We start from the raw sequence: 22,867 nt of genomic DNA, 5'->3' as shown, positions 1-22,867 counted from the left end.
TTGTGCCCTTTCCAGCAGACATGAGCTACTTGTTGAAAACTTGGGATCTTTTATTATTACTAGCAATATTCAGTTCTTTTTTTACTGGCCTCAGATGTTTAAATGATTTCAGGTATCGTAGATTTTAATATAAATTGGTTTTTTGACTCTAGGCTGGAACAAAACGTTATAGATATGACTACATTCCTGTTAAGTGCCGTCAAGGGGAAGTACACTTATTTTATAAATGGACATGTTTACTGGTCACTTGAAAAGGCTCAATTTGTCTTTGTTAGTGTTGTTCAGACCTTGTATATATTGCAGTTCATCTTTTTATTTTCCATAGTACATTTCATTTTCCTGTACTCATTGCAGGTAAATAAGCTTTTAAAACGCAATATTCAGTTTTTTTTTTCTGTTGGTTATTATGCCATCATATTGTTCCTGGTCTTATTATTTTAGAAACTCCAGAATTCCTGAAAAAGCATTTTTAAAATCTTCAACACATATTGGTATGCATTTTGGATATTAAAATGTTATTTAATTATTATTGTTACAGGTACTTATAGTGCTGTCAATCTATGCAGTGCTTTACACATATATATTTTACATTCACCTCAGTCCCTGCCCTCAAGTAGCTTACAATCTATGGTCCCTAACTCACATTCATACATACACTTACTAGGACCACTTTAGGCAGGAACCAATTAACCTACCAGCATGTCTTTGGTGTGTGAGAGGAAACTAAAGTACTCAGAGAAAACCCGCACATGGAGAATATGCAAACTCCAGGTAGGTAGTGTCATGGTTGGGATTCGAACCAACAACCTGAGTGCTGCTAGGTGTAAGTGGAAACCACTTGGCCACTGTGTTGCCCAATTAAAAGTCAGTAGAAGTATCTTCATTTTCTGTTTTAAGATAAATCCATAATTCTCACATTCATAGCAAAGGTTTACTGGATAGCAGGCAAATGTTCCTTACTTGTTCTTGCCTTTGCTACATTGTGCATCTTCAAAAGCCCCAGAAAACTAGCACTTTCAGTTATGAGAGATCATTTGATGCTTCTCCCCTGACTCCCCCACCACCTCTAAGACTGAGCGATCAAAGACTACTGATTGCTCAGTTCAGTGAATATCAGCCACCAGCTCTGTGTTCTGCCCCACCGGTGCTCACTGGAGTGCCAGGCTGTGTATGGGGCGAGGGTGGCTGTCGGCAGAAGCAGTGCGCGGAGAGACTGAGCCAGCTGCTGGTCAGGCATCTGGGTGGATCCCGACATTAAAGCCAGGATCTCTCTAGAGTCTGTAATTGCTGAGTGATGTCAGCAGGCCCTTTTCAGTACTAAAAAAGGGATAAAAATGCCACAATTGCATTTTTAATATCTCACACAAGCAGTTTTTACGTTTTAACCTTACAACCGCTTCTTTTCCGAAAAAGACTTGATTATGGGTACCCACATGCATGGAAGAATTAAAAAATATATATTTTAAGACCTCTGTGTAGACCATTCTCAGTAGGAGATCAAAGTGATCTAGCCCCAGATTTTATATTTTTATATAATAAATAATAATAAAATATATAATTAATATAGAATATGAATTATATGCCTTTGTGGTTGGAGTCATTCTGTTAGTAAATCCAGTTATCACGTCATTCATTCATATTTATAACTATGCTGCAAAATGCCCCAGCTTATATAGGTAGCATGGGTACTGAATTCAATGGTGTTTATACTGCTTTGTTTGCTGTCTTGATTACAATGTTTTAAAACCAGAAGCCATAGTGTTCTGTTTCCAATTTGGTCACAATACTGTTTTGGTGCAGTGCCCTTTTCTGTATTACTTAATATTTACAGCTAGGCAGCACATTTCTTCTGCATATTTATAGCAGTAAAATATGGAGAGAGGGACAGTGTTAAAGCGTTTTATCTTTTAAAGTAGTCAAAGTAATGTTTTAGTGTAGAGCTTGTTAACTTTAACTTTTAAACAGCTTATAAATTGAACAAAAAAATGCAAAGTACCTCTGGCCTTGTTTTAGAACGGGGTGTTCAAAGTGCCACTTCGTATATACGGTACCTGTATTTACATACTGTCTAACTCTGTATATATATTTCAAACAGCCAAATACTTGTTCAAATTGGTTTAAAATGGCATCTCTTGATTATTAACCACTAGGCACCCGCGCTTTAGCTGAAAGATGGCTACAGTGTGTCGCTCAATTGCCAGGAAGGCGTCCTTGGACAGCCTCCTGTTTACTCGTTCCCTGTGTGCCGCCGCGGGGTGTGCATCAGGGAAAATCTGTGTTGCTCGTGTCCCTTGGACACAGCCAATCACAGATCATGATAAATGGCCAATCACAGCGGCCATTTAGCACTTGATCGTCGTGTCAAATGAGTGATGATCTCAAATGTAAGCATATGAGATCATCTCTCATTGCCGGCTCTCCCTCCTCACACAGAGACCGCATGTGAGGAGGGAGAGATTCTGTGCTGCAGCATGAGTGAAGATTAAATAAAACACAGTGCCCACAGTACCTATCAGTGCCATCTGTCCCCAGTGTCACCTGCCAGTGCCATCTGTCCCCAGTGTCACCTGCCAGTGCCATCTGTCCCCAGTGTCACCTGCCAGTGCCATCTGTCCCCAGTGTCACCTGCCAGTGCCACCTGTCCCCAGTGTCACCTGCCAGTGCCACCTGTCCCCAGTGTCACCTGCCAGTGCCACCTGTCCCCAGTGTCACCTGCCAGTGCCACCTGTCCCCAGTGTCACCTGTCATTGTCCTGGTGCTCTAGGGCCTTCAAAAGTGTAATAGGTAGTCAGCAAGTTAGATGTGTAATTTATGCTCCTAGAACACCCACCTGATGGTGCTCCCTGCATGTTGGGCCTCTCTATGTGGCTAGGCTGTGAAAAAGTCCTGGCTTGTTCGAGTCGCAAGAAATGAGATGGTCCACCAGTACATCAGGTGTGATTATTTTTTTTATGGTTTGCACCACAGCTTGTAGACTCTCTAACTTTCACACAGACCAAATAATACCCACTCATTTTGGTTATTTTTTACCAAAGATATGTAGCAGTATAAATTGTGGCCAAAATTTATGAAGAAAAATAAATAATTTGCAAAATTTTCGGTATTTTTTTCATTTATAGCGCAAAAATAAAAAACCCAGAGTTGATCAAATACCACCAAAAAGCTCTATTTGTATGAAAAAAAGGACAAAAATAATTTGGGTACAGCATTACACGACTGAGTAATTGTCATTCAAAGTGTGAGCTGAAAGCTTAAAATTGAGGGGGGTTTATGTGCCCAGTAGGCAAGTGGTTAAACCTCAAATGTAGCCTGGCTACAATGTTGAGAGAGAAGGGAGATTGAATTGGCGCTGTTCTAAAATGGGGTACTCAGAACCCTTTAAACACAAAAAAGTTATGTAATATACCTAACCAGAGGGCCACAATATGAAAATAAACCATAAATAAGTGCACAAAAAAATCTAAATATATTCCTGTGCGATAGTTGCAAATGGTGTTGTACTGGGCTCAATATGCATATATGAATCTTTAAATAAACTGTGCTGATGTGCTATGAAGTCCCGATGCAGGTAACAAAGTGACAAAAGTGCTCTTCAACTTTTTATTCGGTGCTTCTTTAAAAGATGCCCCATAGGAAAAGCACTCACCGCTATTATTCACCCCACAAGGAAGTACTTCACCTTCACAGTATGAGCCACTGTGTAGCTTAAAGGGAAGAGGAGTCTCTGGTCTTCTTACCAGCTGTTGGCTTCTATGCTTGCGATGTGAGAAATCTCCTTGCAGCTAGCCTCTTACCATGCCCACATGTAGAGATGGAAAAAGCTCCATAGTGTATTACCCTAAAATATTTTAAGATGTTTATTCATATAAACAAGAGAACTCACATTCAGTTAGTTAATATAAAGCGAAAACTATTAAAACCAGAATGATCTGTGCTCCGCGGGCCGAAAACCGTAAGTGATGTCACTATTGGCCATGCCCTACGCATTTCATCACTGGGACATCATCTGGAGCTGCGCCATCTTGCTACACCATCCGGTTTTTAGAGTATGAGGTGTATCCCAATTAGTGGCCATGTGATCGCAGCCATTTTTAATTAGTCCAGGCTATAGCATGGTGGCAATACTATTATAGATTACAAAGTAAACGATGCCGCTCCGTAACATGAAAACATAGAAATTAAGAATTTAACTTTGTGGCCATGTGATCGCGGCCATTTTTGGTTGGTCCAAACTTCAACATGGTGGCAGTAATAGCAGCTGTCCAGTTTATAAACAATGTTATTCTATAACATGGCAAAAATGTAAAGTTTTAAAGGACTATATAAATCCAAATGTAAGGGAAAATGCATATTAATATGACAATATATAATCATCAAGAAAAATAACAATATAAAAAACACATAATTAGACATAAAGAAATGACATGTAATTTTAATATGTAAAATCTTTAGTTTTTTTTTTTTGTTTTTTGTTTTTTTTTTCAGCTTTTTTGTGTTTTTGCAATTTTTATGTGCTATAGTACATCAGGTTGTTCAAATCATTTAAAAATTGCACTGTAGCACTTTTTGCACATTTTGCACATGGTATTTTGCTATTCATGTGTACAGGATCGCTACTATTAGTTCTGAGTATCCCATTTTAGAACAGCGCCATTCCTGCTCTCTGTACCTTAGATCCACCCTAAGGTGAAAATATATCGATATTGGCTGCAGTTCTTCTTTTATTCTCTCTTTTTATTTATTTTGTTCATACCATAAGAGCGGGAGTCTGCATTTAGTTTTGGCTACAATGTTGCATTGCTGTTGGATGTGTGCACATTATCCCCAAGAGTTTGAACTACCACAGTTATTCAAATACAAGCGAGTGTTTTCATCACAATGACAGGGCTGCATTATGTTGCATTCATTCACTGTTTCACACTGTAGTTATTAAAGAGGAAGTAAACCCTGATGGGTTTACTTCCCCTTTTTTTCCCTGCAAAGGTAAAGCATAATGGACTACTATGCATCGCATAGTAGCTCATTATGTGTCACTTACCTGACACAGGAGCCAGCGAAGTCGCCGCTGTCCCCTGTAGTCCGCCGCATCCATGTTGCTTGTGGCGTCTCGCAGCTCCGACGAATCACAGCGGCGCAACCGCGATGACGTCACTCCCGCGCATGCGCACGGGAGTCGCGTCTCGCAGCTCCGCCGCTGCCATACGGCGAAGCCACGATGACGTCACTCCCGCGCATGCGCACGGGAGTCGACAAATTTGGCAAATCCATTCTTGGATTTGCCGCATTTAGTGCGCCTGCGCGCCGCTGTCTACGGCGCATGCGCCGTAGACAGCGGTGCCCATTTTCGGGCAAATATCTCCTAAACCATATAGGTTTAGGAGATATTGCTTGGACCTACAGGTAAGCCTTAATCTAGGCTTACCTATAGGTCCAAGTTGTTTGGAAGGGTTTACTTCCTCTTTAAGGGTTAAGCAGAACTGTATGTATATCTTCATATCACCATTTGTGTTGAATTGCAAAATATACGGATTGATATACAAGTTGTGAATGTTCAGTACAGTGCCACCCTGGCAGTATATTTCTTTGTATCTATAAACCTTCTGAGCAGCAGCAGTTAAAGTTTAATGTCTTCCTTTTCCCCCATGCAGCTCATTTGATGAGTACAGTTCTGAGCTGAAGTCGGGAAGACTGGAATGGAGCCCAGTGCACAAATCTGAGAAATTCTGGCGAGAAAATGCTGCAAGACTAAATGAGAAGAACTATGAACTCCTAAAGTAAGCATCAATATGACAGATACCATATTATAAAAACATAAAATAAACATTTAGATTCAGAATGAACATTAGATTGAAGATATTTTACCAAAGAGTCCTGTGTTTAACAAGCAAGTTGGTAGCCACAGTATGCTTTCGAAAAGTGGTACGGGTAGAAAGTGTAACTCCAGAGACCAACTAACAGATTCATCAAAATGATTGCAGCTTCTGTTTCTGAGACCTGAAGGTCCGATGCTGGAAGTATAGCAATAACACTGGCACAAATGTGAATAAGAAATAAGTCCATAACATGGTTTATACATATCATTAGTTCTTTAACTATTTCTGTATTTATACTTGTCATCTCTATATTATCTTGTTTATCTTTGTTTTTGTCTTCTTTACAGAGGAAGTAAAGCCTCTTAAAGTAAAAAATACACCCTGCAAGACAGAGGCATAATGAGCTAGTATGCATAGCATGCTAGCTCATTATGAATTACCTGAGATTGAAGCCCATGCATCGGCCCTCGTTCGCCTCCTCCGATGCCGCCATCTATCCCAGAGTGACTTCCGGGTATCACGGCTCCGGCGCTGTGACTGTCCGGAGCCGCGATGACGTCTCTCCCGCACGTGTGCACTGGTGCCGCCACTAACGGCATGATCGCCATTAGAAACGACATGCTCAGTGCGCCTGCACCTGATGTCTGTGGCACATGCGCTATAGACATCGGTGCCGCTACTTCTGCAAATAGATCCTAAACCTTTTGGGTTTGGGAGATATTTCTTGCACCTACAGGTAAGCCTAGATTAAGGCTTATCTGTAGGTTAAAGGGGTTGTAATGGGTTTACAACCACTTTACCTGTTAACGTCTATTTATGTTGAGATAATCTTTAGCTCATGTGATATTATACAGTAAGTTGAACTTACAGAATCTAAAATGTTGGTTTTAGAATGGCACTTTGTAACATTTGTATGTATGGTTAAAGTGGTTGGAAACCCACCAGGTATCCTGTACAAACCAAAGGCACCATAGTAATGTGCACAAATGTAATGTATGTGTGTTTACCTTAAAAATGTTGATCTCTTTGCCTGTATGAGTCACGTTAGATCCGTGAGTTGCATGATATAACCTCGTGCCCGGACATAGAAAAATGCACACATGTCACACGCAGAGCACAGTCACGAACCCCATAATGTGTGCATGTCAAAGCTACCCAGCGCCTGTGTATGGTAATTCCTGGCACTGGTAGCTTTGACAGCTGATTCAGGGCACAGAAAATGCTCCATTGAATGGCTAAAGAGAAGATATTCTCTCGATGACAGCAGGATGGTAAATTAACGGCATCAGGCCACACCCCTTCACAATTACCATCCAAACAAAACTCTAGGAAGGAACCACATGACTTCAGCGTGCCCAATCACGCTAAGGCGAGGAGCAGCCAATCCTGGGAGAGCCTGAGGAAAAATGATCGATCTGCTGCTGGAATCCTGGACATACTCCCTCCTCTCTCATGCTCGTGCGTGCTAACCTATGAGGTGATTGTGTTGAGTTTGAGCGTGAGTGTATGTATATATATATATATATGTGTGTGTGTGTGTGTGTATGTGTATATATATATATATATATATATATATATAATATATTATTATTTTTTTTATTTTTTTTTGCTCCAGCCCATTGTTGAATCAAAATACCAGGTATGAACGCCTTTTGGGCATTTCTTACCACAAAGGGATTGTTTACTGGGGGTGCATTTGTCTGGAAAAATTCCTGAAGCTTATTTTTTATCATTTTCAAGCTAGTGGGATCTTGCAATATACTGACATTGCAATGCCAGATGAAGACAGGTAGCGGGTTTCCTTGCTTGTAGTGTAATGGGCGTCAGACCAGGCATGGATGCTCCTGTTGACCCACATGTTGTGGTGGCATGATGGTTCAGACGAAGCAGTTGTGGCAGTGACATCAACCGAAGACCCCGCCCCTTGTACCTATATAAGTCGCCGCGTGCCCAGTCCCCGTCATTGTGAGCGGAGGACTCGGCGAGGCAACATCTGAAGAAGAAGAAGAGAAGGACAGAAGAACGGAAGGCGGCGGCGGCAGAAGACCGGGCCACCGCCTGTAAAAGAGCTTAGAAGAAGGCGCGGTGGCCCGGCAGAAGAACCGAAGAGGGGGACAAGACCCCCGAAGTTAGAAGAAGGGCGGCGGCTAGGAAGAAAGTCGGGCTCCTCCGCTAGTAAAAGAGCTACAAGAAGATAGCGGAGGAGTCCGGCGAGAAGACCCCCCGAAGACGGAAGACCTCCCGGAGCTGTGCAATAAACTATTTTAACCCTTGTGTGTTGTGTTTTTTTTTGTACTTTATTACACAGGTGAATGGGTAGGGGTACATTGTACCCTATACTCATTCACATAGGGTGGGGGGCCGGTATCCGGGGGCCCCCTTATTAAAGGGGGCTCTCGGATTCCGATAAGCCCCCCGCCCGCAGACCCCGACAACCAACGGCACCCCCCATGTTGAGGGCAGGCGGCCTGGTACGGCTCAGGAGGGGGGGGGGGGCTCGCTCGCCCCCCCTTTCCTGGCCGGCCAGGTAGCGTGCTCGGACAAGGGTCTGATGTGTACCTGGGGGGACCCCCACACCGATTTTTTTCGGTGTTGGTGTTCCCCTTTAAGTCCATACCAGGCGGCGGGGCCAGCGACGTATCCTTCGCGGGCCCCGCCTACCTGGAGACGCGCTCGAAATGAGCGGGCTTTCCTCCGCGTGTGTGGGCGAGTCCGTTCATTTCAAAAGTAGGGCGGATAGTACGGCGGACTTAGTACGCCGTATTAGTCCGCTGAAAAAGTGCCGTGTGTGGGCAAGTAGCCCGTTCGGAAACGTGTGTACGCGGCTTAGGAAGTGAATATGTTTGAGCCAATTTGAAAATGTAGAGGACAAGATATCTCAAGATAGCCAAAGTATTGTCAGATGGTATTAGAGATTAAATGCCTTTACAGAGAGCGTTGGCCTGTAAGGGTTCAAAACAAAAAACTGTTTTTTGTAAATAAATTGCTATCAATTAGGGACCAAAGGAAAGTTCCCCAGCGAATGCTAAGCAAACTTTCAAAGTCCCAGGGAGCTCACATATAAACAATAGTCCACGAAGTCTATTAGAAGATTCCAAGACTTTACCTCTCCCAGAAGAACATGAAAGGGATTTGGACATTTCCTCCCAGTCGCATCAGAACGTCACAGAGGTCCTTCTCCATCAATTGCCAACAAGGCAATGACAGAGAAGGTGTTTTAAGCTCGTGGCTCCAGCCCGGCGGCGTCTGACGTCACCGCCGGGCTGCGGGCGTGTCTCTAAAGAGGATTTCCCTTACTAGGCGAGATTGTTATTGCGCATGCGTGGAAGATGTGATTCACGTCTTTCTGACGCATCGGCCATTTTCAAAGATGGCAAACCTAAGGGCATTGCCCGCCTCTGTCTGTTGCTCCTGCGCGAGCGACGAAGAAAACGTCATTCACACGCAGGCGACCATGATGGAAAATGGCAATATGCCCATTCATCTGGCAGACAGGGAGCAAGCTAAACGCCAAGGAAACCGGAGTGACAAGATAACACTGCCATCATCCAAAGGTTCCCAGGCTCCAAGAAATAACAAAAGGAAAAGCGGCAAGTGGGCAAATAAATCCTCCAAATACGGAAGGGGGTAAGTTGGCGGAACTTGTAATTGGCTAAACAAGCTATAAGCAAATCATGCCCCAGGGCACCCGTACAGATTGCCTTAAAGGGGAAACAGAGAAATTCCTCATGGCGGTTCTAAAACCAAATTATCATTCATTCAAAGTTGATTTAAGTAAGAGCACTTAAATCAAAAAAATTTCAAAAATTGGTATTTAAATTAAATCCATAAAAGGAGTTAAAGGCATGGTAACACCCAACAGGGCAGCGTGGCACACAAATAAAACAAAACACAACACAACACCAAAAACAAAACCGGAAAGAACCCCAATCCAAGAGTCATGGCTCATCTAGAGAAAGGGCTTGAAACTGAACGCATCATTCAAACCTGGGGACCGGGTGGCTCCCAGGTTGAATATCCACCTAGTCTCACATTGCTATAGAGTACGGTTGTAGTCACCCCCCCTTTCCCCCCGGGGGAACATGCTCTAGTGGAAAAAAATGCATAAGATTGTCATTGAATTGGTGATGCAAGCCAAAGTGTCGGCTGATTGGAGTCTCTATCTTCTTCCCCCGTACCAGGGACACATGGTCCCTGATATGGTGGAAAAAGAGACTCTTGGTTTTGCCTATGTAGAAGGCACCACATTGGCATACCATGATGTATACTATGCCAATGGATTGGCAAGTAACTGTAAATTTAGGTTTGAACAAATGACCATTAGGCAATAAAATAGATTCAGAGGCATGCAAATACCTACAAAAGCCACAATTGTGGCAAGAAGCACATACTTTGCCTTTTTTTTCCCACCAGCGGGGAAGGGGTAAAGTGACTCTGAACTAGGGAGTCCTTCAGAGAGTGTGACCTTCTGTAGGTAACTCCCGGAACATCCGGAAGGTATTTGGTTAGTGTTGGATCTCCTTTCAAGAGATACCAATACCTCTGAAGGATCCCCTTTACTTGTAAATGTTGTTCATTAAAAGTGGTTATAAATCTAACTCCAGGAGCTGTTCTAGGTGGTCTATGACCATGTATCAGCACCGCCCTGTCTTGTTTCCTTGCTTGAGAATATGCCAGTTTCAAGCACTTGTTGCTGTAACCTCTTTGGCGTAGGCGCAGTCTCAGCTTCCTAGCCTCCAGAGTAAAGTCTCCTTGACTACTGCAGTTTCGTCTAAGACGGAGATACTGCCCATAGGGAATATTCGATATCGGAGGGGACGGGTGTGAACTCGATGCGTGTAATAGCGAATTGGCCGCTGTGGTTTTGCGGTGGAGGGTGGATTGGACCTCGCCATTTAAATCGACAAAAATTTGTACATCCAGAAAAGTTAATCTGGAGAGGCTTTTTTCCATAGTGAACCTCAGATTGAAGGAATTGTCCCCCAAAAGATTCACAAAGGTAGCTAGATCTGTTTCATTGCCTGTCCATATAAAAAAAATGTTGTCAATAAATCTCCGCCACATTGGGATTAAATCAAAAAATCTTTGAAGATTTTCCTGTCAAAAAATCTGACGCTCCCATCCCCCCAGGTACAGGTTGGCGTATGAGGGGGCACAATTGGTCCCCATAGCCACACCCTGCACCTGGAGGTAATGGGAGCGTCCAAACATAAAAATGTTATTAATGAGGATAAATCGTAGGAGGTCCAGGATGAACATCATGTAGTTGGACGGAGTCCCACCATCCTCCACAATGAAGCTTTCAACAACCCGAACACGCAGATCGTGCGGGGTGATTCCACTTCTGAGGAATCTAGTGGAGAAGGGCCCTCTTCGGCTTCTCAGGATGAGAACATGTTCAAATTCCTCTTCAGAGGATCCTAACAGGGAGTAGCCGCACACGTCAGGTGTTAGTCTACTCCCTTACTTAACCCTTTTGTTGCCTGCCACAGGCTCTTGAGGTATCACCTGGTAGTCCATTCAACATGGTGTTCTGTAGTGCAAATGTGCAAGATGCAAAAAGCACTAAAAATGCATAGCTATGTATTCTGAATGGGAACATTTTTCTGAAAGAAATGGGGGGTTCCAGCTATTAATGCTGCAATCGCCTCAGTGAGCAGAGTCTCACATGTCCAGTGGATAATGCACTCATGGTAAAGGATCCAGCAAGTTAAGGTTGGATTTTCCTTTTAAAGACGAGATGTCTTTTGCAGTTCTGGCTGCAATTGAAGTAGTTCAGTCCATTAACCCCTTAACGTCTGCTCCACTATTGTGGTGGAGCACATTTTGAGTCCAGCCAATGCATTGGAATGTGGACTATAAGGGGTTAATGAACAGGTGTGAGATACCTGAAAGTTCTGCCTGATCAGCAGACCCGGCAGGGGGCTGGTGTATTTGACGCACAGTGTCTCACAGATGCTATGAAGGACTCGATCATTTAAGCCCTATGGCTTATACTTGGACTAGTGCATTTTTGCAGAGGTCCATGGCTGAGATATTGGTCAGCCGAAGCACCAGGTGAAAAGACAGTCTGTGTCCCTTAATCATGCAGCCTCTCCTATGCTTGGGGTATCTGCCTTTAGGCAGTCTCGACAGTCTCAATCGTCAGGTTCAGGACAAAGTTCCCAGGGGCAGAACTAGGATCTTGGGGGTAGAAAGCCCATCAAGCAGAATGCTAAGGCCTTCTCATGAAGGAGCACCCCCATTTGTTTGAGTGAGGGGAAAGGTCCTGCGATTCTCAGTCTGACAGGAACAATGTTAAGAGCAGAGTGATTTCTGCGATTTTTCTTCTCTAGGTTACATCTAGAGTTTCAGGAGCCCAGATGGCTCAGTCGGCTTTCGATCCGAGGGTTCGGGTCCTGTTTGGGTGCTGCCTGTGGGATCCTTGGGGCTGCTGATGCGGCAGTCTTATGCAAGAGTGTCCATCTCCTCAAAGAATGCTCCTAAGGTTCCAGAGAAAAAAAAAAGAGCGAGGGAAGTGTCTATCTGGTCTCTGGATCAGCTGTTATCCCAGTCAGTGATATCAGAGTTTCCCTTAGTGGAACTAGGGTTTTTGGCTCAAACCTTTTTAAGGTCCCAGAGCCAAGCAGAGAGGCAAGACCCATTCTAGATCTTGGAGATCTGAATTGGCACTTAAACATCAGATCCTTTCATAAGTTGATCGGCTGTGTTCATCCTGCAAGGAGGGGGAGTTGCATATCTCCATGTGCCAAAGTTTCCCGCTTACCAGAAATTTCTGCTATATAAAGTGTGTGTGTATGTGTATATATTTTTATATATATATATATATATATATATATATATATATATATATATATATATATATATATATATATATATATATAATAATCTCAATCATGGCACTGCCATTCGGCTTAGCCACAGCACTACGAGTGTTCTGAATGATTCTGGCACCTCCTTTAGCCAGGTTAAAGGCTCAAGGCATAGCGGTCCTAGCCTATTAGAAGATCTTATTTGAATAGATCATTCAGTCTCAGGTCTAAAACCAGAGTCTGATCTCAGCTGTAGATAGCTGAAATCTCTAGGTTGGATTCTTGGCCTAGGAAGATTCTCCTTAAAACCATCAAGGAGGTTACTTGGGGGCTGGTTATAAAGACCATACAGAAGAAGGTATTTTTACCCCAGACTTGAATCGGTTCCATTGTAGGACTAATTCAACTTATCAGGAAGGAAAATTCCTTCATTTTGGCTGCAGGAGATTTTTAGGGGAAATGGTGGCCTCCTTCAAGGCCGTCCCTTACGCGCAGTTTTATTCAAAGACTGCTTTAAGACACCATCCTGTTGGTCTGGAATAAAGAGGATTCAGACCTTGTGTGTTTGCAATACGCTTGGCTCCCAACGTAGGTCAGAGCCTAAATTGGTGGTTGTTATCCAGCAGGAGGGAAAATCTTTATCCTGCAAGATGTTAACAGATGTCAGCCTTCTAGCCTGGGGAGCTGCCCTGGAAGAAGATTCTGTCCAGGGGAGATGGTCCAAGTTAGAGGACCTTGCCTATCAACTTTGTTGAAAGTTTCAGGCAGTATATCTGGCCATAGAATCTTGGTGGTCAGATTACAGGACTGTCCTGATAGGATTCAGTCTGACAGAGCCACGGTGGTGGCTTACATCAATAAATAAATTAATTAATTTTAAAAAAAGGTGAATAATGTTCTAGCTTTGGCAGAACACAACACTATCGGCAATTTTAATATTTCAGGCATACTACTCGAGACGCCAACAATTATTTCTAGGAGAATGATCTCTTCACCCCGACATCTTCCTTGTCAGATGGGATACTCCGGACATGGACCTATTCGCGTCCACATTCACTAGTTAGGTCGACAACTTTGTCAAACAAGGGGTCTGCTAGCTGGTGGAACAGACGCATTAGTCTTCCCAGGGGATCAGTTCTCGCTGATCTACGCATTTCCTCCAGCTCTGCTACTTCCGCGCCTTCTCCGCAGGATTAAGCAGGAACAGAAGGCAGTGATTCTGGTGGCCCCAGCGGGTCCCTGAAGATCTGAATTTATCGAGATCATAAGGAGGGCAGTTGAAGTCCTTTTGGGCTCTGCCATTATAGCCAGACCTTCTTGCACAGGGTCCGGTATTTCATCCTACTCCACGGACAAGGAGTTTAACAGGTTTGACTGTTGAATCCCACTCCATAAAAGATTGTGGGTGATCTCCTTCAGTAGTGTCTACTTTGACTAATGCCGGGAAGCCGGCTTCCAGAATCACTTACTATAGAATCTGGAAGTCATAGGTTTCTTGGTATGGATCCAGGGGTTGGCACCCCTGGAGGTATGTCAATAGGCAGGATTCCTGCATATGGGATCTGAAATGAAGCTGGCCTTGACTTTTATCAAGAACCAGATCCAGGCCTTGTCGATGTCTTTTCCTACGGCCTCTTGCTTCCCTCTCTTGGTGCGTAGCTTATTCAGGGGGTAACACAGTTTATTGCCCCTATCAAGACACCTCTAAATCCTTAGGATTTAAAATTGATCTTGTAGGCTTTGTTAAATCAGCCGTTTGAACCTTATGAGAAATTCTCTTGGTTCTTTGACGAGAAAGATGATCTTTTTTTGCTTGCCATTTCTTCTGCTAGAAGAGTATTTAAACTAACGGCTCTGTCTTGTAAGAGCCATATTTCATCATGTATAGGGATGAGGTAATTTGATGTCCTCGTCCTGAACGCTTACCAAAAGAGGTAACAGGTTTTCATTTCAACCAAGATATTATTCTTCCTTTTCTCCCCAGAAGCCTTAATCTGGGGAAGAGAAAGCACTAGAGACTCTTGATGTAGTAAGAGCGATCAGAATCTATTTAAGGGTGACCGCTCAGGTTCGCAAAACACAGGTTTTCTTTGTACTGCCAGAGGGTCCAAGATATGGACAGGCAGCGTCAAGATCCACTATTTTCCAAATGGGTTTGTCAAGTGATTGATCAAACGTCAGCTTAAAGAAGAAGATTCTTCCTTCTCATATTAAGAGCACATTCATCCAGGACGATTAGTGCCTCTTGGGTGATGCCTCATCAGGCCTCTATGGCTCTGATCTGTAAGACCGCAACATTGGTCTTTGGTTCAGACGTTTATCCGTTTTTTTTTGTTTTTTTTTCAAATCAATATTAAAGGTCATGAGGAGATTGCCTTTGGGCACAGCATACACTGCAGGCTGCAGTATGAGTCCTCTGGCCTCCTGTTTCCTTGATTCTGTCCCCCCCCCCCCTTTCAGTTGCCATTGCTATGGGACATCCCACATAGTTATTACTATGGCTCTGTGTCCCCTGATGTAAGAAAAGAAAATAGGATTTTTAAAATGGATGTACATCAGGGGACACAGTGGTCCCTCCCTTCTTCTTCTTATACACTTTGATTGCTTGGCTACAAAACTGAGGACTCCCAGTAATGGGAGGGGTTATATGGGGGAGGTTCACGCCTTAAAGGGCGTGCCAGTGTCCAGCACCTGATATGCTGATATAACCCACATAGTTATTACTATGCCTCTGTGTCCCCTGATGTACTTCAAAGAAAAGGATTTTACAGGTAAGCTGTTTTAAAAATCCATTTTTTTTAAAATAACAAATATTTCTATACCTACCAGCTATGTGTAATAGTTTTGCACAGAGCAGCCCTGATTCTCCTCTTTTGGGGTCACCATACCCCCCGCTCTCATGTCAAAGCTTTTGATTGACAGCGTCCAATGGCTCCTGCTGCTATCAATCTGTCCAACGAGGAGAGCGACTGCGGCAGGAGCCGCTGTGCTTGTGAATATCACTGGATTGGGCTCAGGTGAGAAAAAGGGAGGGGGTGTCAAGTGGGGAGCTGCAGCACAGAAGGTTTTTCACCTTGATGCATAGAATATTTGTGATTCTGTACATATGCGATGTACATGCTGTCAACATCTTGGACATTCACATGGAATTTTATCCATATCCACAATAAGAAACCTAAAATGAAACACTTGGTAAATTGGAAAACATGTTTCTTGTAAATGTAAATTATCTGTGTAAGCTGTGGAATACAATATGTGGGACGTATGAGAAGATTGAGTGTTGGCTGAATCTAGCAAAACACTTTACCATTCATTGAAATAATACCAGGTCTCTGAAAATACAAATTATAGAACATATTAAACTTATAAGAGGAGGTGAAATATTTTCAGTATTGTGTCATTGTGGGGCATTTTGGCTATTTTACTTCAAATACTGTCTGTTAACCTCTGTATTAGTTATATTGGTAATCAAACTATAGGAGAAGGACCTGGCTCTCTGTGGGGACAAATGGTCCTTGGAATTTTTTCTTTTTTCTGCTTTTTGATTCCTGTGATCTACAATCAACAGCCAGGCTGGATAATACAGATCATGTCTGGCGTAAACCATGCATCCCTCATCACCTGGTCAATACCATCCCTACAGTGAAGCATGGTGGGGGAAGCGTTGTGCTGTAGGGATGTTTTTCAATGACAGGAACTGAGAGTCTAGTCGGGGTCAAGGGAAAAATTAGTGCAGCAATGTACAGAGACATCCTTGATGAAAACCTGCTCCAGAGCGATCTGGACCTCAGACTGCGGCGGAAGTATATTTTCCAGCAGGACAACGACCAGAGTGGCTACGGGACAACTTTGTGAATGTCCTTGAGTGGCCCAGCCAGAGCCCAGACTTGAACCTGATTAAATATCTCTGGAGAGATCTTAAAATGGCTGTGCATCGACGATCACCCGTCCATCCTGATGGAGCTTGAGAGATCCTGCCAAGAAGAATGGCAGATACTGCCCAAACATAGGTGTGCGAAGCTTTGCAGCATCGTACTCAAAATGTCCTGAGGCTGTAATTGGTGTCAAATGTGCTTCAACAAAGTATTGAGCAAAGGCTTTGAATACTTATGTGCGTTTTTTTTTTTTTTTTTTTTTTTTTTTTTTTTTATGCATTTGCAAAGATTTCAAACAAACTTCTTTCACGTTGTATTTTTGGAGTATGGTTTGTAGAATTTTGAGGAAAATAATGAATTTAATTTTGGAATAAGGCTATAACATAACAAAATGTGGAAAAAGTGAAGCGCTGTGAATACTTTCCAGATGCGCTGTTCCTTCCCAGCCCCTCATCAATTTTGTGTAAAAGGGGGAGCCAAGTTAGAGTTTTATTTTTTTTTTTTAATTTAGAAGCTTTCAAAAATAAAAAGCAGCAAGCTCAGGCTCTCAGTGGCTTGCTGAGAGGCTGAGGCAGGTGCCGGTCCGATCCTGACCATATGACCGTGATCTTGCCTCAGCCTGGACCGGCTCTGTGATGTTGCTGACAGCGTGTTTGTCTGCTGAAAATGGGTCACAGGAGTGCAGAACAATCTTGCACTCCTTTTAATCCACGGAAGTACAGCCAAACAAGGTTTGGCTATACTTCTCCTTTTTAAAGTAGTGCAGTGCAGAATAGCAAAAAACAGCCTGGTCATGTAGGGGGTAAAATCTTCTGGGGCTCAAGTGGTTAAGGTGATCTAATGTTGTATTTTATTCTCAAAGCTGCTAGTACATTGAGCTAGTGTGGCTAGAAGAGAAGAATAGCTGGAATTGATAAAAGAAGGTCAGACGATTCTCAAGTATAGTACGGTACCCATTATTTCTCTGCTTGTTCTATGAAGTGGGTTAGCCCACCATTGTTTTCAGTTGTACTTCTGAAAAGAAGATGATCTGGCTGTGCTCACAGAATTTAGTGTCTGCAAAGCATTTTTCTCCAAATGCAGGCTTTAAATTGACTTTGATTTTTCTTTGTGGAAATATCAATAGGTTTTTCAAGTGATTGAGATATAGTCCTGTCATATTAATCTTTTTCACATTTTCATTTTAACATTCAGAGTTAATGGCTACAAATTATGATTTCTTTCCAAATGTACTGCTTTCAGATAATACATTTTAGAGCAGAGAACACTTTTCTTTGTATTGAAAATTATAGTATTTTCTACATGTTGAAGGACTACTGTCCTCACAGCCTAGGGATGTGGAGAATGAGGTATTGTAGTACCTAATCAAAAATCTGATTTTATTTTCATCTCTGCATGACATACACCGTAACTGAATCTAACTGTCTGCCAAAAACACTTCACCTTCTGCTTAAAAGTGGGTGTTTTTTTTTTTGTTTTTTGTTTTTTAGAAACCATACTCGCCTAGGTGAATGGAGCATCCGATGCTCCATCTATCCCCCACTGGCTCTACGGCTGAGAATTGAGCTATCAAAGACCACTGATTGCTCAATTCTCGGTGCTCCATGAGCAGAGAGCTAGTGACAGTCACTGGCTCTCTGCTCTGCCCGACCCCCTTTTCCCACTTGCTCACTGGAGTGCTGTGGAGGGGGCAGGTCACAGCTCCACAGCTCGTTTGGCTGTGGAGAGGGCAGGTCACAGGAGTTCAGAAAGAACTGCACTCCTGTGATCCACAAGAGAAGTACAGCCAAATGAGAATATTTGTGTGTGTTGATTAATAGGCTTGTTTGCTTTGCCCAAGTATGTATGTTAAAGTGGCACTAAATTCCCCAGTATAACTAACCCCCACCTTCCTATGATGTGGCATTTGCATCCTTCGCTGGCAGCTGTTGTCTTCTCCCCAGGTTCCTGGTTTTCGCCCTTTTGATTGGCTGGTGGGGATGACGTCATCCGTGCACACAAACTGGAGTCATTTAGACCCCTTTCACACTAGGTCATTTTGCAGGCACTATTGCTCTAAAAATAACGTCTGCAAACCAATCTGAAACAGTCGCTGCTGTATCTCCAGTGCAAAAGCCCCAAGGGCTTTCAAATTGGAACGGTGCACTAGTAGGACGGTAAAAAAAAGTCCTGCAAGCTGCATCTTTGGAACGATGTGTACACTGCTTCTTCACAGCTCCTGCCTATCGAAATCAATGGGGCAGCGAGGCTATACCGCCGGCAAATTGCTGCTGCTGCCGACGCCGCTCTTGCCCCAGTGTGAAAGGAGCCTTATGCCAGCACTGTGTGTGCCAGGATGCACGGAGAGCTGCACAAGTGTAACTCGATGTACATTACATACTTTTTGAAAACTGCGAGCAGACAGATAGGTGTGTATTATTGAAAAACAGGCATAACATGTCTGTTCTAGAATAAAAGGCTGCCTGCTCCCAGTTTTCTAAATGTTAGGTTTGAGTCTGCCTAGTTCAGTGGAGGAGTAAAGCCCCACACACATCAGTTTTTCCGCTGAGTTTTTCGTTCAGACCAAAACCATATAATATGAGCTCAAACCTTAGGAGTTTCAATGTGTATGCAATCAGGCAGGTCCTTGCACTAAATGGTTTTGGTAAATCTGAAGGAAAAACTTAGCAGAAAAACTGATAGTGTATATGGGGCTTCAGAGAAAATTCACCCAGCACAGCTAACCTAGTCTTTAAGCTTTCTAATTTAATCAATAGACTATTTCTTTAGGTAAATAATAAGAAATTGTGAAGTGCTAACCCTCTAATGATGAAAATATAAAGGTGGTATAGATGCAAAGAACCGATGTTACTCAAATAAACATAAATACATGTAACATTTGTAACAATGATAAAACCCCCCAAAATGCAAATAAGAATGACTCGCTCAAAATAAAGTGCAAATAGCTGAAGTGGTAGTATAAACATACAATCTGTAAATATGTTTATTTGTTGTAGTATCAATTCTTTGCATCTCTAATACCTAGACCTTTATCTTTTCATTATTAGAGGGCTAGCACATCACTATTTCTTATCAATCACATTTTGGTATATCTGGGAACACATACAGTATAGGTGTTAAGCAGCAAACACCATCATTTTATTTATAATTTTTTTATGGTTATTGCATTCTAGTGATTTGGCACATAGTAGTGCAGGGGACTAGACGTGGCAACTATTCCGTTAGTTGGTGCTGTTTGTTGGTCCATGTAATAACTGCCCGATCCATCTAAAATTGTCTAGAACAAAAGACACATCTCATGTCTTTTAGTACTTTAATTTAAAATTACTTATAATCCATTATCTGGGTTGCAGGACCTAAGCTGGTTTTATTCTATTAACCATATTATGAAAAACAGCGCAAAAAAATTATATAAATTGGATAACCTTAGCTTGCCATCTTGTTTATGAGAAGTGTATATTGTAACAGGCATTTAGACACATAAATATCATTTTAAAAATGTTTTATAAATAAATCATAACTACATTGCTACAGACCTAAAAGCATTTTTTTTTTTTGTCATGGCGACATTAATTTTATTTACCTTTGTAATAAATACATCTTGCTTTACACAAATTGATAGGTTTGGTTTCCTAAACTTTGATGTATAAAAAAAGAGTTTATTTTATACATGTGTTATATTGTAAAGGTCACAAATTTTATTACTTGTGTGTGAGTGAATGCTTGCTGCTTTGACCTATACTTTTTAATATTTTATAGAATCCTAACAAAGCTTTTGGAAGTCTCTGATGACCCTCAAGTCCTTGCTGTGGCTGCCCATGACGTTGGAGAGTATGTTCGACATTACCCCAGAGGAAAAAGGCATGTTCAGCCTATATATTGGGCACCAATGATTTACAGTTATAGTTTACATTTATGTATCCTATGCCAAAAAATGATGTATACTAAGCCAACTATATATATATATATATATATATATATATATATATATATATATATATATATATATATATATATATATATATATATATATATATATATATATATATATATATATATATATATATATATGCACATACACATACACACACATACACACAAGTATAGAGATATTAGATATATATATATAGATGATTATATATATAATCTAATATCTCTATACGTGTATGTATGTGTATATATATATATATAGTAATGCCCAGAAATGTTTCCAGAAAATCAAATATTTCTCAGTTATTGCAGTAACACATGTTTTTCTATGCACATGTTTATTCCCTTTGTGTGTATTGGAACAAAACAAAAAAAGGGAGGAAAAAAAGCAAATTGGACATAATGTGGCACGGAATTCCAAAAATGGCCTGGTCAAAATTCTTGGCACCCTTTCAAAATTGTGGCCAAATAAGATTGTTTCAAGATTGTGGTGCTCCTTTAACTACTTCCCACCCGACCAATGTATATATACAGGCAGGTGGGAGCTCTCTCCTTCTGACTGGATGTTTAGGAACGTCCTTCAGAAGTAGGGGGATCCAGTGCATCGGCGCAATCTCGATGCACTCGTGTCACCCAGACACGGCGCATCTCGGATCGGAAGGAGGGCTCTGTGATTGGTCCTCCTGAACACATGGCGGCCGCGTCCAATCACAGCCTTTATGTGATTTAAATAAACAGCCGGTTGCTAGGCAATCGGCTCTCCTCTCCTCACACGGAAGTCGTCACTGAGGAGAGCGGATTGCTGCAGCCGGCTGGTGATCAGTGAGTATGAGCTGTTTTTTTTACAACTTTTTACTCACTGATCACCAGTCTAGTGTAAAACACACATGTCCCCAAATAATAAAAACACATGTCCCCCACATATGTCCCACTAAAATCACATGTCCCAGTGAGTAACTTCACACATGTCTGTGATCACCTGCAAACATCTGTACATGATCATTTGCGTACATATGTCCGTGATCACACAAACAAATTATTATACACTTAATGGAATTCTTTTTACCAAAAACATGTAGCAAAATACATTTTGGCTTAAATTTATGACAAAATTCGATTTTATTGGATTTCTTTTAAAATAGAAAGAAGAAAATATTGGCTTTTTTTTTTTCAAAATTTCCGCTCTTTTTTCGCTTATATCGTAAAAAATAAAAAAACTGAGTCTTGACCACCAAAATAAAGCTCTATTTGTGCGAACAAAATTATAAAAATGTCATTTGGGTACAGCATAGCATGACCGCGCAATTGTCATTACAAAAATTTGGCTGAAAAATGGCTGAAAGCTGAAAATTGGTCTGGGAAGGAAGGGGGCGAAAGTGCCCTGTATTGTAGTGGTTAAACTCACCTGGGGCAAGTAACAGGTGTGGGCAATATAAAAATCACACCTGAAAGCAGATAAAAAGGAGAGAAGTTCACTTAGGCCGCGTACACACGCGCGGACTGTTCGCCCAACTTTGTCCGCTGAACAGTGTTTGGGCGGACAGTCCGCTCGTGTGTGGGCTTTCAGCGGACAGTTTCAGCGGACAGTTTGACGAACAAGGTTTTACGGAATTTCCGAAAAACTGTCCGCTGAAACCTTGTTTCAGCGAACAGTCCGCCCGTGTGTAGGCTTGTTCGTCAAACTAAGTTCCGCGCATGCTCAGAAAGGATTTACACTCCGAAAGTTATAATGGTGTATAGGACGTCGTATTTTTCGTCCCGTCGTACGTGCCGTTCACGTCATCGCGCACGGTTTCAGCAAACTGTTCGTTCGTCGTGTGTGGCCATGTCCGTCCATGCTAATTTTGAGCGGACTGTTTGCCGAAACTGTTTGACGAACAAGGTTGGGCGAACAGTCCGCTCGTGTGTACGCGGCCTTAGTCTTTGCATTGTGTGTCTGTGTGTGCCACACGAAGCATGGACAACAGAAAGAGGAGAAGAGAACTGTCTGAGAACTTAAGAACCAAAATTGTAGAAAAAAAATCAACATTCTCAAGGCTACTAGTCCATCTCCAGAGATCTAGATTTGCCTTTGTCCACAGTGTGCAACTTATCAAGAAGTTTGCAACCCATGGCACTGTAGCTAATCTCTCTGTACGTGGACGGAAGAGAAAAATTGATGAAAGGTTGCAATGCAGGATAGTCCGGATGGTGGATAAGCAGCCCCAAACAAGTTCCAAAGAAATTCAAGCTGTCCTGCAGGCTCAGGGAGCATCTGTGTCAGCGCGAACTATCCGTCAACATTTAAATTAAATAAAACGCTATGGCAGGAGACCCAGGAGGACCCCACTGCTGACACAGACATAAAAAAGCAATACTACAGTTTGCCAAAATGTACTGGAGTAAGCCAAAATCCTTCTGGGAAAACGTCTTGTGGACAGATGAGACCAAGATGGAG

The 22,867-nt window shown here is 42.3% G+C and overlaps 1 protein-coding gene across 2 annotated transcripts in view; it reads left to right on the top strand.

Moving 5' to 3' along the window:
• The window catches only part of ATP6V1H (ATPase H+ transporting V1 subunit H), a 150,695-nt gene that overhangs the window by 96,323 nt on the left and 31,505 nt on the right, over positions 1-22,867 (top strand). For both annotated transcript variants that reach the window (XM_077492693.1, XM_077492694.1), the window contains exons 12-13: positions 5,649-5,774; positions 20,260-20,361. In XM_077492693.1, the coding sequence (XP_077348819.1) occupies positions 5,649-5,774; positions 20,260-20,361 (228 nt within the window). The remainder of the gene's footprint in view (positions 1-5,648; positions 5,775-20,259; positions 20,362-22,867) is intronic.

Source organism: Lithobates pipiens, unplaced genomic scaffold (genome assembly GCF_037356315.1).
Source record: "Lithobates pipiens isolate NorthernLeopardFrog02 unplaced genomic scaffold, aLitPip1_a1.2 Scaffold_19, whole genome shotgun sequence".
Taxonomy (NCBI): Eukaryota; Metazoa; Chordata; class Amphibia; order Anura; family Ranidae; genus Lithobates; species Lithobates pipiens.
This window is presented reverse-complemented; position numbering and strand designations above follow the sequence as displayed.